Source organism: Anser brachyrhynchus (assembly GCF_964034855.1).
Source record: "Anser brachyrhynchus genome assembly, chromosome: 3".
Classification (NCBI taxonomy): domain Eukaryota; kingdom Metazoa; phylum Chordata; class Aves; order Anseriformes; family Anatidae; genus Anser; species Anser brachyrhynchus.
In genome coordinates this window covers 17314722-17332055 of record NC_137696.1, presented here as the reverse complement: position 1 = coordinate 17332055, position 17334 = coordinate 17314722, and the positions used below count along the sequence as shown (strand labels likewise).

Below are 17334 nucleotides of genomic sequence, written 5' to 3'. Positions count from 1 at the left end.
ATTTAATTAACAGGCAAGATTTTTCTAATATGAAACAAATATACTAAAAAAATATAAATATAAACAAATATACTAAAACTCGGTTGAATTGAAGGTCTTTCACCCCATTTCTTCAAAACAGAAAAAGATGCTTGGACATGCACAACAGAAAATATTTCTGACACACTTCCTGTTTGTTTATGCCAATGTTTGTTTGAGACAAGTCTTGTTTCCAGAGGGGGAAAAACAATTAAGCAAGAACAAATAGGGGCCAGCAGTAAACTGAATCAAAATTGGTTATTTTCCTAATATATGCAGAGCTGCACCCCACAATGCAAGAAAATGCCCACTCAGTCCTACACTTGAAATAGACCAGAAAAAACTCCCTTCCAATTCCAAATGCTCTTCATACATGCTTTTAAAAGACTCTCAGCTTCGGCACATATGGGCACTTCCCTTCTTTTCACCACAAGTCTGACTATCATTAATATATGCAGCCACTGCACATCAGCACACAGAATCCCCACTCCAAACACTTCTCAGAGCTAGTGCTAAAACAGCTTCAGATTCAGTTCTGCGTGACCAAAGAATTTGGATTGCCATCAACTCATCTTTCCATGGGAACCCTGAAGGAGGGCGGAAATGCACCTTATTTATTCTAAGCCAAGGGAAAAAAAAAGAATGAAATAATGCTGGCCAATAAAAGAAGGATTAGACGTAATAAAGACCACTTGAATTAGACTGTACTTAGCAACACTCAGGTTTAACACAGGTAAAGGCAGTGTCTAGTTCTTGTACTGAAATTTAGCAACAACGTCGATGTGTTTGACCTAAGAAGCAAGTCTTGCTGATTTTTCGCTATTTTTAGGAGGAAGTATAGCATCTTCTGGAACTACAGAGATTCCCATCTGCAGCCCAAAGGAGTTTTCAGCTCCAGTAATTAGGTAACCGCAATGATTGCCACTACTGCTACAGACATTCCTCTCTTGCCTATCTTTTTGTACTAGAGGGTCAAGGAAACAACACGTCCCAGGTAACTACAAACTGAATCTCGTGCATTTAATTCCTGTGTTCCACACACAGCCCTCCCAAAGCAATTATGTATTCTTTTCTTTCAATCAAGAATTTGATCATCCTTTGTGAGCCGTAAGCCAGGACTTGGGACTTTGTCAGAACAACCTGGTGCACGATTTTTAAGCTTAATTTACATTCTAGTCATCTGCGCTATGAAAGCATTTCAAGTAGCAACACATTTCTTTGAATAAGAGCTGTGACAACTGTGGGAAAACACGACTGGTGATATTTACCTAAGATACCACATATCCCGAATTAACCAGCTGAGGTCTATTACCAGTAACAGCGCTCAAGTTAGTCATAAAAACGTAATACTTCGAACTGCAGGTACTGAGATTACTGTAGAAAGAACAGTTATTTTTATTTTCAGCTTCTCTCTTCTTTACCCACACACGCTTTTCTAAGCTGAAAGAAGCACCTACGGAAACCTTCAAGAGAAAACACTAATTACCAGTTTTTCCTGCAAAGTCTAGTACTCTAAGATGTCAAGATAGCAGGCAGCTTTGCTTTATTTAGAAGTTATTAAATCAATTATTCATTGCCCTGCATACTTATTACTGTATCAAGATCCTGGTTGACACTATACTTTTTTTCCCCCTTTTGCTTCTTCTTTTAATATCTTCAAGAAATCTCACCTAAAAATATTTCTCTATCTATCAGATGTAAGTATAAGCAATGGTTTTCGCACCAAAACAGAGACTAACTAAAGCAGCTACCTTACTTAATTAGCACCCACATAAAGTCAAGCTTTTGAAAGAACACTCCCTGATGGAAAGTTGTCTCCATCCTTCCCAGTTCAACTTCTGCTCTAGTTCATGTTTCTGTCATGCATTTTCCTTTGTATTTTTATTTATTAGCGGCCATTTAGATTTGCCTACTCAAAATAAAAAGCTTTCTACTATTAGTAGAAATACTCACTTTTATACTTTTATCTCTGAATCCACTACACCTGAGTTATATGCACGTGTACAGGCACCCACCGTACTTCAAATGGAACTATTCTCAGAACCATCAGCAAATACAAATTCTGCTTCCTTTTATAGTTATGACAGAAATTTGGCTTAGAAATCCAAGTGTTTTCTCCTGTAACACCATACACAGTGCATGCTTTAGTAGGATATTTAGCAAGAATAAGTCATAACACTGCTGCTATTGTAGTAACACACAGAAGCATGAGAAGCATGAAGTAAAAAAACAACAGTGAAATCTCAGTAATTTGCCATGAAATTAAGAGCTTGTCTACATAACATTTCTCTATAAATGTCACTGTCTCATTTCAGAAACACAGATAAAACCAGTAAAGGTACAATTGGACAAAGCAGAAGGCCTCTGCTTTACTCAAGATAGCTTCTAACCAGAAGCAATAAACAGCAGCACGAGAACTGAGCACAAGTCATTCCTAAGCCAGGAAGCCACAAACTAACGCTCACAGAGAACGTGAACGTGAACGACACGAACATGTGCCACAGGCATATGTTTGAGCACAAAAAAGTATTCACGAAGGGCAGACATACATATTATCGTCAAACAAGTTTTGTAGCTACCAAGCTGCAGTATCGAGCAAATCTAGAACACTCCTTGATTTCCTCTAAAAGGAGAAATCAAACCACGAGACCACATGAAAAAGCGAATGTGTCTGTCAGTGTAAAGCGTCTTCACAGCTAAGGTCAGAACGTATACAAATCATCCAGCTGACGGCCACCATTTCTTCCCGCAGATGAAAAACACAGGATCTTGACCAAGATCTCACAGCCACCGTATCTTGAGACCTGTGTGTGCGCTACAGTTGGCACAGAGATAAAGGTTACATCAAAGCATCTGCTCACGTACAGATTAACCAACACCGGTATTTCTCTGCTTACAAAGCGGGCTTTCAGCAACTCCATCTCCCACGATGGCACAGAAACCCCATGCTGAACTCCAACGTGACGCTTGCCCTGCACCAAAGCCAGGAGAACAGATTAGCTAACGTTACTGCTGCACTCACTAAATATACATTGCCTAAGGGATCTTTTGAAAGCTCAATAACAACTCTTGAAGAATCATTAGCTGGGCAGACAACGTAGTTATTAAATAGAGAATGGAAACAGACTTCCTTTCTAAGTGCTCAAGACCAGTAAGATGACCAGAAAAGGTACCTCAAGAAAGAGGCCATCAACTTAAAAACGCGTAACATTGAAACTGAGCTTCCAGAGATGAGGCATGAAGGAAAGTGCTGCCATAACTTCATCACACTCGTGCTTGGTTACTTCACATACATATGACCGCAACGGAAACAGCTCCGAAGAAGAACCGTAGCATTTTAACTTCCTTTCTTTACTCACCTACATATTTTTAGGCAACATTTTAAAAATATATCAGTGGTTTCTTGCTAACAAACTATTTGCTGTTCAGAAAAGGAAGAAAAAAATAGAAGAAAATCATAAAGGGTTCCAGTTGTATGGGGTCTCTCTTGCTCACCAATTCCTGATCAGAGAATTTTTCACTGTTTGCACAGAAATCCGTTCTTCATCCCTTCCCCAGACACTTTCTAGTCAATATATTCACCTGCCTTCCTATTACCTTTTTGGACTTCTGCTCCTTGGCTGTTTCTCTGCTTACCTCTTCCATCTCTTTCTCTTTACTGCAAAAGGATGACACTCTCCTTCACATCAAGGTACCTAAATACGCCATTACTTTGTTTCCTACCATTCAGACTATCGTAGGCACTCACAACTTCTTCCTCTCACTACATCCTTCTTAAGTGCTCTGAAACTGCTTTAGTAAATATGACAGAATTGGGGGCAGCCAAAAAATAGTTATTTTGTATGCATGAGCCTAAAACATCATTAACGCCTAGCTACGGACAGAGCTGCATCCAAACGATGTTAGGAGTAGTTAGAATTGCTGTGCTATAAAGGCAAAGTGAAGGTACACAACACATTCCCCAATTATTTCAGCTCTACCCACTGGGGCTTGCCTGACAGAGGACGAAAGGCTTCCATGAGCAGATACGCACTATTTCCTGCACATTCTTCAACTACTAGTTGTACTACCTGAAGATAGCATTACTTAAAGCCGTTCGCAACATCGTATCATCCCTGCTGATCACACCTCCCTGACTTCAGCACTTCTGTCTCTTCCCTGCAGAGGTACAAGAGAAACCTCTCCCCACACCACCTGGAATTCCTGTAGCTTTGCAGTGACAACAGTATTCCCAGTACACAGCGAATTAAGACAGTGTCTCAGAAGAACCAAGCAAACCGGACAAAGTTAAGGTTCGTTGAAGGAAAAGAATATACCAGTTTTGTATATCCTGGTGGTTTTCGTTTGTTTGTTTGCTTGTTTGGATGGTTGGTTTTAGATTATTGGTTGGTTGGTGGGGAGAGGGGGAAAAGCAGGGGAGATAAAGTGGTTAAGTTTAGTCACAATCCATATACTAGAAGGCTACCTGGCAATCTTAGTTTCGTTTTAGATGTGGAGTTTGGGAATATTTAATTTCTCTTGTTTAATACATAGCTCCTTCTAGCACTCCCTACCATGGCATCCCTTCAGTGATTGCAAACACTACAGAGCACAATACCTGCACTCGAACCCCTTTTACAAATTCTGAATCATTATTTTCCTCTCTGTTCAGCACAATCCAAATACGTCTTCTCCAAAAATAAAATAAAAGTCGAGCATCATCAGGCGATGATTACCAGTAATAAATACCCGAAGTGCTGGAAGACAAAGAGGAACTAGCCTGAAGGCAATAGTCACTTTTCTGATGGAGGACAAAGGAAGGAGGATGATTTATACTTAGACGGCTCCATAACAGATTTCTAGAATGTATTTCATTTAAGATATATTGATGCATGAACAAGTTACCACAAAACAGGACAAGATCTGAACTCTTTGCCATCTAGCTACTGTTACTGCAACTGCCTGTGACAGGCATGAAGCAATTTACTTTTGAGGTGAGCTGGTTTCCATTTACTGCAAGGCGAGAGCGAGCATTGCACATAGGAAGTTACAGCAGAGCAGCTGAGACGTTGCAAGTTCACATCCCTATCTAACCTTGCAGTAACCTGTTCTTGCATGCTTTGATACCACATCCCACTTCCCCAAATGTAAGAACAAGGATACTAAATCCTCCTTACTTCACAGAAACGTTTAAGAATAGTTATGTCAGAGAGGATGAGGCGGGTGGATACTACAGAAAAAATAGGTTACATAAAAGCAACGTTAATCAAGAAAAGACGTTTAAGGTACAGAGAGTGGATGGAGCTGAAAGGCCCTCTAAGCACCTTCAAAAGCAGCTCCTCAGGGCACCCATTTGCAAAAATACAGAACTTAGAGGCCTGAAGGGCTTACTCAGCCTGATGAAACAATCACAGAGGAACAGGGAAACGCCATGACAATAAATGTAGCCTGCCAAAGGGAACACTAGAAAGGTTCTACCACAAAACAGCCTTTATTCTAGGAGATACACACTGAGGCAGACTTCTAACCGCTCTTTCTACCCGTCATCCATTTTCCCCTTACTCCCTGCTAGTTCCCCACTCCCTATAGTTCTTCCTACCTTATCTTCACTTACTCTTTTTCTGCTCTTCTGAGCAACCCAGCATACCTGCACTTCTTCCCCTTCTCAACATACCGCCATCTCAGGCCTTCACCCTGAACCAGAGATAACTTTTACGTGCTAAGAACATTTCTCTGGGTCAGAAACGAAGATGATATGCCTTGGGAGAAAAAAAAAAAAAAAAAATCCATTTCCTGCATTTTTTAAATCAGTGAAAAAGCTAAAATTCACGTGAATTAACTCGAATGAGTAGATACTGACGTTTTCCTCTCACAAGCCCCAGACAAAACTACTAATAAAAGCATGCAGCCGTCCATTTTTCACGTATCCTCTTGATGTTACAGCTTGCTCCTAAGAACCTAGTTCGATCTCTATCATCAAGACAACTGGTGCCTCTCCAATACTGCAGCTGTCAATACGGCTTTGCCAGCAAACCATTAGAGAGCATTAGGAGAACAAGAATCAGCAACTACACGCTTCCTTCAGGCACGCTGCAACTGACACAACACGCTGCCTAAAAGTCCTCATGTTCTAGGCTTCCTACATGCTTGTTTCTGTTTCTTTGCTCATGAGACTCAGTACTTGCTGTTCTTGAAATCCAAAATATAAAGCTAGACATACTCTGTACTTGTGCAACCTAAAGGGGCATGGCTGTGTGTCCTGTGCATTAACTGGGATAAACTGATACTAAGATCAATATGAAGACAATCAAAGCAAGACCCCAAAATGAAGGAAAGAAAAGAGTAGTAACTAGCTGATTTCATAAAATACTGAAGAAAAGAAGAAACGCAACAGCAGTACCTTGATCCTACTTGAAACATTCTGTGATGTCCAGCTCTCCTATACGAGAAAACTTCAAGATAATTTAAGCAAGCATATGGATTTAACTTTGAAGCAGCCTAGCAGCCTCTATGACAGGGCACATTGCTAAGGCTTCACTGCAACAGAGCTGATTCTCTGTGACAAGAAATCATAGACTTTAAATTATTCTCTCAAATGGTGCAACTTTGCGGCAGCGTACCAGGGAACTCTTCTACTAACCCAGCAGAGAGATGATCAACAGCAAAGACACTCTCATTAATTTACCCTGGTGTTCAGCAAGTTCATTTTATCAAATCATGAAACAGACGTACTCTAAATTTCCAGGTCTGCCACTAAACCAATGCTTCCTTGATCTTGCTTTTTCAAGTAGGAAACAGAAAGTGCCATCAAGAAGAAGAAATGCTTAGCAGCATCTGGCCAATTAGTGAAGTAAGAAACCAAAGGGTAGACACAAAAATGGTGTTAGCCCAAACTGGTGGATCGGAGACTATCCTGATACTTAGGTAAAAATTCGGGAAGAATGTAGCAAAAAAGTACAGTGAGCTAACGTGTTCATGGCCGGGGGTGGGGAGAAAGTAGAGGAACAAGCAGATTTAGAAAGGCGACAGTCACTTACGATCAGCCTCGCTGCCGTGTGCTGCCAGACAATAAGGTAAAACAGAAGGCTGAAAGAAACCCTCTGCCTCGCTTTCTTCCCCCGCCGTCCGTTTCTATAGTTACACCCAGCAACAGGGCGAGCACAAAACTTGCAATGGCAATATCCCAAAAGGCAACAACAACAAGCTGCCCACGGCACGGAGGCAAGCCTCGGACTGTTAAAAAAAAAAAAAAAAAAAAAAAAAAGCCCAAATCGCGCCGGGCTGGCGGACTCCCAGCGAGCTCAGGGCCCTTCCTTTCCCTCGAGCTGCGCCTCATGGGGGGAAAAGCGGAGCCCCCCCCCGTTATAACCCCCACGGATTTACTGGGGGGAAAAACCGGCGGGCATCCAGCAGGGAGACCCTCAGTGGAAACGAGGGGCGACAGGGTTTGGGGAGGGGGTTATTTGGAAGGGGGGGGTTATATTTTGGGGAGGAGGGGTATATTTTGGGGAGGAGGGGTCAGGAGCCTTTCCTCCCCCCCCCAAAAAAGAAAAAGACCCTCACCCCTCTCAGAACGAGACCCCCCCCCCCAGAGGGACCCTCGCCCCCCCCCCCCCGTTCTCCTGAGGGAAGCCGCCCCCTCCTCACCCCGCCCGAGAAGCCGCCCCCCCGCGGCGGGGGGGCCTTGTCCCGCCGGCTCTCGCCCTCCTCGGCTCCGCTGTACTCGATCTCCCCTTCCTCGGCGGCGGCCGCGGCGGCGGCGGCGCTGGGCTTCAGCCGCTTGGCCTGGCTCTCGTAGGCGCCGTCCTCCTCCTCCTCCTCCTCGTACCGCTCCCCGGACGACGGGGACGACATGGCGGGGGGGGGGGGGGGGGGGGGGGAGGGAGACGAGGGCCGGTCGGCGGCGGAGGGCGCGCACACGGCGGGCGGGAGGAGCGGGGACGGGAGCTGCGCCTCACGGCGGCGGCGGCGCCCGCGAGAGATGCTCCGCGCTCCGTCCCCCCCACACACCCCCTCCCCGCCCCGGCAGCGGGTCACGCCCCCCCGCCGGCTACCGGCGCGGCGATTGGCTCCGAGTCGGGGCGGGAGCGAGTATACCGCTGTTATTGGCTAGCAGGTACGCCCATCGTCCCTCACCGCCGCTGCGATTGGAGGGTGGTTACGCCCGTCAGCGCGCCGCGAGGTCCTCGGTACCGCCCTCCCCCCTCCCGTCTCCTGCGCTCTTTGATGTCTGAGGGCTCGGGAACGGCGGTGGGCGGGGGGAGCGCGAGGCGGCCCCAACGGGCGGCCCCAACGGGCGGCCCCAACGGCTCCTCAGCGCCCGGCCCCTCGCGCGGCCGCTGCCTTTGTCTCATGCCCGGCGGCTCCGAGCGATAAAGGGCACGCTGCGGGAGCTGGCGAGAGCCGCCCGCTGCCCCCGCTGAAGGGCAGGAGAGCCCGTGTCTCTCTGTCCCCAGCCCCGGGACGGCGGCGGCGAGCGGCAAGGTCACTGAGAGACATGGACGGGAGCTGAGGCTGCTGCAGGTGGCTCCATGCCCGGCACCCAGCCTCCTCCTGAGGAAAGGGAGCACGTGTGGCTGCCACAGGGGGCTGGCGTGGCCCCGTGTTCGCAGAATCACAGAATCGATCACAGAAAACCTCCCAGATCATCTGGTCCAACCACCCCCTACCACCAGTGTCACCCACTAAAAAACATGTCCTTAAGCACCACGTCCAGCCTTTCCTTGAACACCCCCAGGAACGGTGACTTCACCACCTCCCTCAGCAACCTGTTCTAATGTGTATTTCTGAGAAGAAATGTCTCCTCATTTCCAACCTAAACCTCCCCTGGCACAACTTGAGGCCATTCCCTCTAGTCCTATCGCTAGTTACCTGTGAGAAGAGGCCGACCCCCAGCTCCCCACGCCTTCCTTTCAGGTGAAGAGCAACGCTTCACTGAGCACCCACCTGTGGGCTCTGTGGGCATGGAGGGCTGCCTGCACACTCGCTGTGACCCCCCAGGGCTCTGTCACTGGCACTACGCCTTGTGACAGGGCCGACGTGTGCTCGTGGCACAGCACACCTCACCCGGGCGATGCCAACAGGAGATGGGTTTCTTCTTCAGCGAGGTGCTGCTGACGGTGTCTCGCAGCCCACGCCTGCCTGTTGCGGTACCCATCTTCCTCCTGGAGGAAGGCTCTCGATGGTAGAAGTGCCTCACGGTACTTTCTGGCTGAAGCAGATCGCGCTGCTGCGGCTGCCAGGCCCAGGTGGATGTGGCTGAAAGTAGGTCAATGGAGAACGGGCACAGGGTTGTGCGAGTAATGGGTTTCGCAGTTCAGCAGCCAAGTAAGAGCAAAGGAAGTGATTCAGAAGACGGCCAAAATAAATGTTATTCTTTTCTTCTTGTTTAGGTGAGGGGAAAAATAATAAAAATAAAAAATAAAAACGTATCAAAACGTTGTTCAATCTGAAACGGTGCTTGCGGGCTACAAAAGAAAGCAAACGGTTTGCTGTTTACACATTTTCTGTTCGTCTGAAACCCCCTGGTAAAGGCATTCCTCCAAGAAGTGGGAGGCCCAGGCTCGGTTTCTCTTTCTGCCTGACCTGACTTGACTCTGCATCTCTCAGGTAGCTCATTTCACCATGTCATCTGCAAACACATACACTTGATTTAACTTCCCTTGCAGTGTCTCTCATCTTCTTGTTTTTTTTTTTTTTTTTTTTCTCTTTGGTCTTTGTTTCTTAACTCGTGTTTTTCTTTCCGTATTTCTCATGCTTATTTTTAATTTTTAACAAATACTTGTTACAACTTTGAGAGCATCCAGGCCACATATGAAGCTGTATGTATATATGTTCCAGGTTCAAGCAGTCAACGAGGAACGTGGTGTCTGTGAAGACATGAAACTTACTTTTCTTGGCACTTGACTTATTTCTAAATACACAACATATGTTACCCTACTGATATTTCTGCTTTGGACATAAGTGCCTACTTGCCATATGAAGTTTCTGGTAAATTAGTTTTATGTGCTAGAACTGTGGTATTTTAGCAGACATTTACACTGTATCATTGCAAAAAATAACAGCCGGAGAAATCACAGAATGTACCAGAGGTATGGTCAGAAAATGGCATTGAAAGGCTGTGATAATTTTCTGTACTAATTAAATTTTCTTTTCCCCCGTGTATTCGTAATTACTTTCTGAAAATCAAGAAGAGACTTACTGTTTGACCAAATTCGTATCTACTGAGCATTCAAAGAAAAGTTTCAGCATGCTTCTGTGCAGCACATGGACTCCAACCCCAACTTTGGTAGCAGACTGCTTCACTGACATAATGTGGTATTTAATCATTCCACAGTGGAGATGTTAAGATATTTTTCATCTTTCAGTTGCAATGCTGTGGCTTCTGCACTAAGCTACTGTTAGCAGACTTGGACCAGTCCTTCCTTCTGTTTGTGCTTCATGCATACGAAAGGCAGGAGGGAATATGGAAATACATCCCAGTTATGTAAGTTTGAAACCAAGCGTCTGACTCAGCAGTCGGATTTTACTGTTATGTTGCTTGTCAGACCTGCTGCTTTTCTATGGAAGAGAAAGGAGATGAAAGCTGCCAAAATTGCCTGAAATAGTTCTTTCCATACAATTTTTATTACCCAGAGCTGATAGACAGAAGTCACGGTTTCAGTCCACTACCCTCCAATAAGAAAAGCAATTAGCATTATTTACTTACCACCATGCAGTCAAGTACAACCAAATAATTACATATAGGCCAAAACAATGACATGAAGAAAAATCCCCAAACCTTGTAGAAATTTAAACCACCTAATTATGAACATAGTTTGGGAACACGTTGTTAACAGTACAATTTTCTCTCCTCTTCTCTCCTCTTGCTGTCTTGTATTTCTTACATTCTTTACTATAATTTACATTACATTAAGCTATTAGCTCATTGTCATGAGGAATGTACTAACACATTACATTTCCATACTTCATATTGCACTTGCCATGCTAACGTATTACACTTCCAGTACTAAGATCTCTGTATTTAGGTGCCACACAAACGAAAGTAACAGCCAAAAAGGAAAATGGAAAAGGGGTTTTGTTTGCTTGGTCATACGTGAAAAACAACTAGCATACATCGATTCAGTAATGACATTCACAGGGGATGTTAACAAGAAGGTGATACCTAAACATGGTCTGGATATGACTTTCAAATGTGAGTTGAAATGAGCCCTGTAGCCATCACACACTACTGTGCTGAGTGGGTTAGGAGTGATATGACACTGAGACCCGGTCTAAGCTTTTTGGTTGGGTCAATCAGAAATGACATAAAAGCGTGTCAGGCCAAAAGGAAGCCAGTATCCTGTCCTGGAGAGCTGCCAGCAGAGAGTGTGCATGGCAAAATGGAAAAAAAATGGGATGTAGGAGTTAGTGTTCCCAGGTATGCTTTGTGCTTTCCACTAGTCAGAAGTTTAAGGATCTTCTGAGTCAGAAGCTGCTTCCTTATCTTTCTTTTTAGTAAATAGCCTTAAGTGGTCTCTCATCTACTCTTTTATTTTCCTTTTTGTCCCATTTATACTTTTTGCCTCCATGAAGGTTCTCCTATAGTGATCATTTCTCTGATTTAAGAGGCACAGGTAAAAGCACCTCTGTTATCCATGAAAGTATCCATTGGTGGTAAGGGAGGCTGTGCTGCTGAGGGTTTTGTTCTTGCTCACCCAAAACTCAACTTCTCTGACCAAGTAATGCCTGAAGGATAGGGTCTTGGCTTGCAGTGGTGGGTGACAGCTCCTGGGAAGCTCTGCATTGCTGGACTTCTTACATCCAAGGCTTAAGGCCTCCCTCCCAACAGCACTGTTTAGTGTGGCTTTCACACGTTAGTCATTTCAACTCATCCCTTTTGCCAAAAACTCCAGAGGCCGCTGAGGGCTGGTGGACTCACCCAGTAAAACGTCCAAGATAAGTACGTAGCACGCAGGTTGACTGTGAAGTCTGGCAAGCAGCAAAGTAAAGGGCAGTTACATCAGTGTTCATTACCTACAGCTGTGGCACGAATCTGCAGGGGTTTTGCTCTTTTTTTTTTTTGGATTTAGTCTCAACAGCGTAAGAAATTGGTGCTCTGCCCACCCTGCCTCTGGAAGTTACCACTGCCTCAGCTGCAGAGGGGTGAGGAAAACACCATCAAGCCTGGACAAACAGCTGGATTTTTTTTTTTCTCAGTGCTTATTTTGGTTTGGATTTACCCATGCTCTCCTCTAGGCTGGACAGCACTTGCAATCTTCTCTCTTTGCAGTCTGCTAGCAGTTTATAGGTGCCGAATATTGTGAATTCGTTGCAAGATTTCTGAAGTAAAAAACCAGAAGCACTAAGCATGCAATAGACTAGTTACAGTCGAGACAAACCGTGCCTGCTCAGCATGTTCGATGCTGGCTTGAACACCTAAATCTGTGTGCACTTGGGTCAATAAGTAGCTGTGGTAGTCTGGTGGATAGAAAAGTTTACTTCTTTTTTTTGTTGGTGTTTGGAAAAGACATTTTAATTTCTTTGCATCCGAAAGACACGATTCTAAAATGCTCCCATGCTGGGGGCAAACCAGCCCTAGCCAGTTCGCATGCACAATCCCTAAAGTCGCACAAGCGAACCTCAGGTTTTCTTTTGGTTTCCCTGACACAAAGTTTTTGAGTGTTTGAGTTTGTAGCTGTGACTCTTCTGTATATACACACGTGTACAAATTAAAAGCAGTGCTGCTGCTGCTTGCTTTCTCCTCAGACCAAAGCAGTACTGGGCCGGGTACATAGACCAATTGCCCACAGCCAGCCGCTCTCTGTTTATGCCTCATTTTCTTACACCTGAGCTGACAATCTCAGAATTAATATTCTGACCTGAGTGCAAAATAAAGTTGCATCATCCGTGTTATCAGGTCCTAGGCATTTCCCACAGTCCCTTGAAAAATATTAAGAGTACCTCTGGCCAAAAGCTGTCTACATGTCCGTCCTCTGCAGCAGGAGGCCCTGGCACCTGCTCACCTTGCACGGCAGCGACGCACTTCCCTGCAGTAACAAAAAACACCGAGAAGAAAACAAATCTGTCTTTCGCCAGCGGAAGAGGCGAGGAGCGCACTGCGAGCATGTGTGGGGCTCCTGGGCGAGTGGGAGGAAGGCAAAGACTGAGCTCTTGCTCGCACCCTGTCCAGTACACCAGGAAAGCCAGGGACCTGTGATGAAATTAAGTCCTTATCACAACAGGATAGGCACACGGGGGCAAAATAAGCCTGCATTTGCCTCTTAGCATTTTGCATTATAGATGTTTTTGGCTTCACACACTTGATTTTTTTCTTTGTAATCTTGGAACATGTGTTTTCCGCTGCTAAAGAGATAAACAGGTGACCTGACTGATGGTCATTCTGTGGTATTTCTCAGACATAGCGTGCAGCAGGGTGTCATCAGCAGACCAAAGCCCCTACGCTTGCCCACAGGCCTCTGACCCCTGTGTTAACGTGGCCACAACAAAAATAGAAGTCCCGGTGTCACGGCTCCTGCCTGGGTATGTTTGTTTGATTTCACCTTTACTGTTTCTCTGGCTGCCAGTGTTCTGTCTTGGATGAACGCTGTAACACATCTGTCTCGTCAGTACTTCCTCTCTCTGGTTAAGATCACCTTTCTCTGCATAAATACTAGACACTGCAAGTTCTCCAACGCACAGCAATGGCACTTTCACATCCCTATCTGAGGCTGGTTTTCTGGTTTTGCTTCTTCTGGGCAGTTGCATGAGATAACTGCAGTTCCGAAATCTCTTCCTTTTGCTGGCAGGTTGCTGGTCTGTCAGCATGTCCAGAAGGGACGGGCAACTCCACCGCCACATAGATGTGCTGTGTAGAAGCGCCTTGTTTGTGTTTCGGAGCATCCATCTCACACCCTCTCTTGGCAGCAGGGCTCTGGGGTAGCTAACATAAGCAGCAGAGCCATGGCTGCTCTACTCTCCTAGGAAACTTCCCTGCAGAGCTGCTTGCCCCAAATAACCCTGGAGGAGCTTCTCCTGCAGATGAAACATGCAGCTTGCCCATTACGTGGACACAAATCATGCCTTTTTCCAGCTTTGGTTCTTGCTTACAAGCTGAACTGCCAGATGTAAGCACAGCTATCCAGGCACCAGGACTGTCCTTCCCCTCTTAAAACAGCTGCTCTGTTTTTAAGACAAAGATTATGGAAACATTTTTCGGTGCTGAGCAAAGGCAGAAGGGGTCATCACCCTGGAGTTACGCTAGGTAACCGGTTCTGAAAATGAGCAGAGACCAGTTTGTGAAACGGGGTTTGTTTCCCAGAATCACTGTTCGGTAAGCTCCTCTGAAGAATACCTACCAGAAAGGATATGCATGTCTAAAATAGACATTTAATTGAAGTTATGTGGTTTTCTCAGACACCCATGTCTTGTCCTTTGATGGTGAAAACTTAACTGGAGCATGAGGCTCAGCGTCTAAGCGAGAGAATGTCTGTAAGACATGGTGCTTTCCCACAAATCGGATTTTATTTCTAATCTCGATCTCCTTTGTCTCTTTCCATCCAGGATGGAGCTGTGCCACTGGACTGCTTTGCTTGCTGTGGCAGGAAAAAATGGTGATGGGTTTTGAGCTGACTGGTAAGCGAGGAGGCCTGCGCAGTGAGACAGGGTACAGGGCAGAGGTTTCCCTACCCGAGCACTGTGCCATTGTGCTGTGTGTGGTACACAAAGATTCATTTTATTGATTATCGCTAAAATATTGTCCCCATTGCAAAGAATTTTCTTCTGACTGAAGCCGAACAAGATGTTTTGGAGCGTTTCACCTTGTTAGCTGCGACACCTTCACGTAAACCCTTTGTGATTTCCCTACAGTGTGACTTTCTCCACCTTCCCAGGCAGCACACCAGCACACAAATTTTAGCTGCAACAGAGGGGGAAAGTTCCCTCCCAGGCGTTGCTTCTTTTGCTTTGATTTCACAAGGAAGAAAGAGGAAAATTAAAAAAAATAAAAATCCCACTTTCACTTTGCCCTGACTGACAGCACCTAAGCCCGTATCAATTAAATGGCGTCTGCTGCTGGCAGCCGAAATGACAATGTCGCGGTGGGGGCGGAGGAATCGGGCTCAGTGAAGGCATCGTAGGTACCTGCATGCAGTCAGTTCTCTCTTACACAACTGCAACACAGCTCGCCACGTGAGCTGTGGCATGGCTGCTCCTCCGGCTAGCGCAGGAATTGCTGTTTGCACAACCGAGGGCTGCGGTGCACAGCTGCTGAATCTCTAAGAGCTCCAGTGACTTGCCTAGGAAGTTACACTTGATGAAGCATGTCCTTAAGGGTGTCCTTGATACACTCCCTGGGGTGACACACTTCATCGTTTCACACTCCGCTTCGTAGGAGCATTCATGCATTGTCCAGCTGAGCCGTGCAGGCGGCTACCTGCTGCACAGCGATTTAGGGTAACTCATTTTAATGATATGTATGAGCAAACTTTCAAGGTTTTTTTCTTCCCCTTGTGATGTCTGTGCTGAAGAAGAGTTGCTGCTGAGGAGAAATCATAATTATCCCAACAAGACTACTTACCTAGCACAAACTAATTCTCCAGGAGAGGAAGGCTTTTTACAGCCTCCCCCACGTTTCTAAAGTAGCTGCATCACTTTGGGATACATTTTGTTGTAATCCAAACTTGTGCTTTTAATATAACAAGGCTTACTAAAGTACGTGTTCTGAGCTTTATATAAAGGTTGTGAGAGTCTCAGATAAAGAAATAGAAACATTGCAAGTGCAACACTGAACAAACACTTTAAAGGTTCGCACAGCTGAAGCCTGGGCAGTTGGACTGTTGTGAATTAAAAGTTTGCATCTCTAATCATTAAAAAATTAAAAAAAAAAAAAGTGAAAAGAGCTGTAGTTCCTTGCAATGAAGCATTTCTAATACCATTTTTTTTTCAGGGGGCTCCTGGCTGACATCTATCATCCTGTCTTACCCTGGGATATCATTTGTCTTTAGGCATTACCCTTAGAGGCGATACACAACTCATCTCGGCTACATCCACGCCATGGGGAGCCTGGGACCACTGAAGCCAAGTCCCCTCCACTTCCAACCCACCTGCTGCCAGCTGTGGGTGGGCACGATGTGCCTGCACCGGGCTGGAGGGACGGGCAGGCAGGATGAGCCCCGTGCCAGCGAGCAGTGCCTTTGGGATGTAAGCACGAGTATGGGGACGTGGCTCTGCTCACAGGAACAGTCGTGCACTGCCCTTCACAGCAAGGTTGGCATCACCCTTGGCTTTCCAGAGCCAAAGGGTGGCTTCACAGCAGAAAAGCTCTGTAGACACAAAACCAGTGTGCTGAGAGGAGTAAATCTGCGTGTCTACGTGTGAAACAAGATCTCACCTGCTGCCTGCAAGCGAAGACAGCCGCCTCACATCCGAAGGCCCAATTTTGTCCTGTGGTTTCCCCGAACACCCTCCCTCCCTGCATCTCTGTATGTTGCTGCTGCTCAGACAGGAACTGTTTGTGTTTGCTGCCTTTAGCAGAGTCTGCAGTTCTTTTATCTCCGTTTGGCATCTCCCTGCCAGTTGCCGATGCAGGCATGCACACATCTGAGAGTGAATTTTCTAGGACAGCACGGGGCTTGCACCATGATGCAAAATCCTTTCCTTGTTTGTTTTCTCTCTCCTTTCATCCCAGGTCCTCCTGCCTCCTTCTCTGAGCCTTTTCTTTTTATGTTCTCATCCCCTTTTGCTGGTATCTGTCTGCAAAAGCAAATAGGTGCTCACTGCTGGTGCTGGGCCCTGTGGCCATGAACCCGACCACCACACCCAGGTTCTTGATATAGGAGCACAATTGGTCTGATCATTTCTCATGCCTCTTGCCACTGCCTTTTCAGGCCAGGAGCTCCAAACTACCCACAGACCCTTTAACCTCTCCAGAGCTGCAGGTCCAGAGAGCACCTACTTCTCCAGTGCCTTCACCAGTGAAAAAATGTGAATGAAGCTGAGCTGGCCTCCTTGTCACCTTCCTGCTTGACTTGCTTAGGTGTTGTTGAAGTCCTGCGAGCCCCCCACGTGTTGCTTGGTAGTGCCCCCAGTGCTAAAAAGTGATCTCAGCACAACCAGTCCCACTGCCTGCCAGCTTTCTGTAAGAGAAATGGAAACTGAGTCCAAATCTTCTTCGCCCCCATCAGAAACCTCAGCTGCAAGGCTGTCCTGCCGTTTCATATGCGGCTTTTATTTCTGAGCCCTTTCGAGCTGTGACACATCCTCTGCAAAGGTTAAACTCAAAAGTAGCTGCAGAGAAAGGAAGGTCTGCCTCTGAGCACACGAGAGCGCGGTCCCCAGCCCCCCCAGAGCAAACTGGAA

At 46.0% G+C, this 17334-nt stretch overlaps 1 protein-coding gene across 1 annotated transcript in view; it reads right to left on the bottom strand.

Annotated features, from left to right (window-relative positions):
• The window catches only part of HNRNPLL (heterogeneous nuclear ribonucleoprotein L like), a 29869-nt gene extending 21846 nt beyond the window's left edge, over window positions 1–8023 (bottom strand). Inside the window, exon 1 of the mRNA XM_080584623.1 lies at window positions 7645–8023. Within this exon, the coding sequence (XP_080440749.1) occupies window positions 7645–7851 (207 nt within the window). The 5' untranslated portion in view covers window positions 7852–8023. The remainder of the gene's footprint in view (window positions 1–7644) is intronic.
• Between the last annotated feature and the right edge of the window lie 9311 nt (window positions 8024–17334).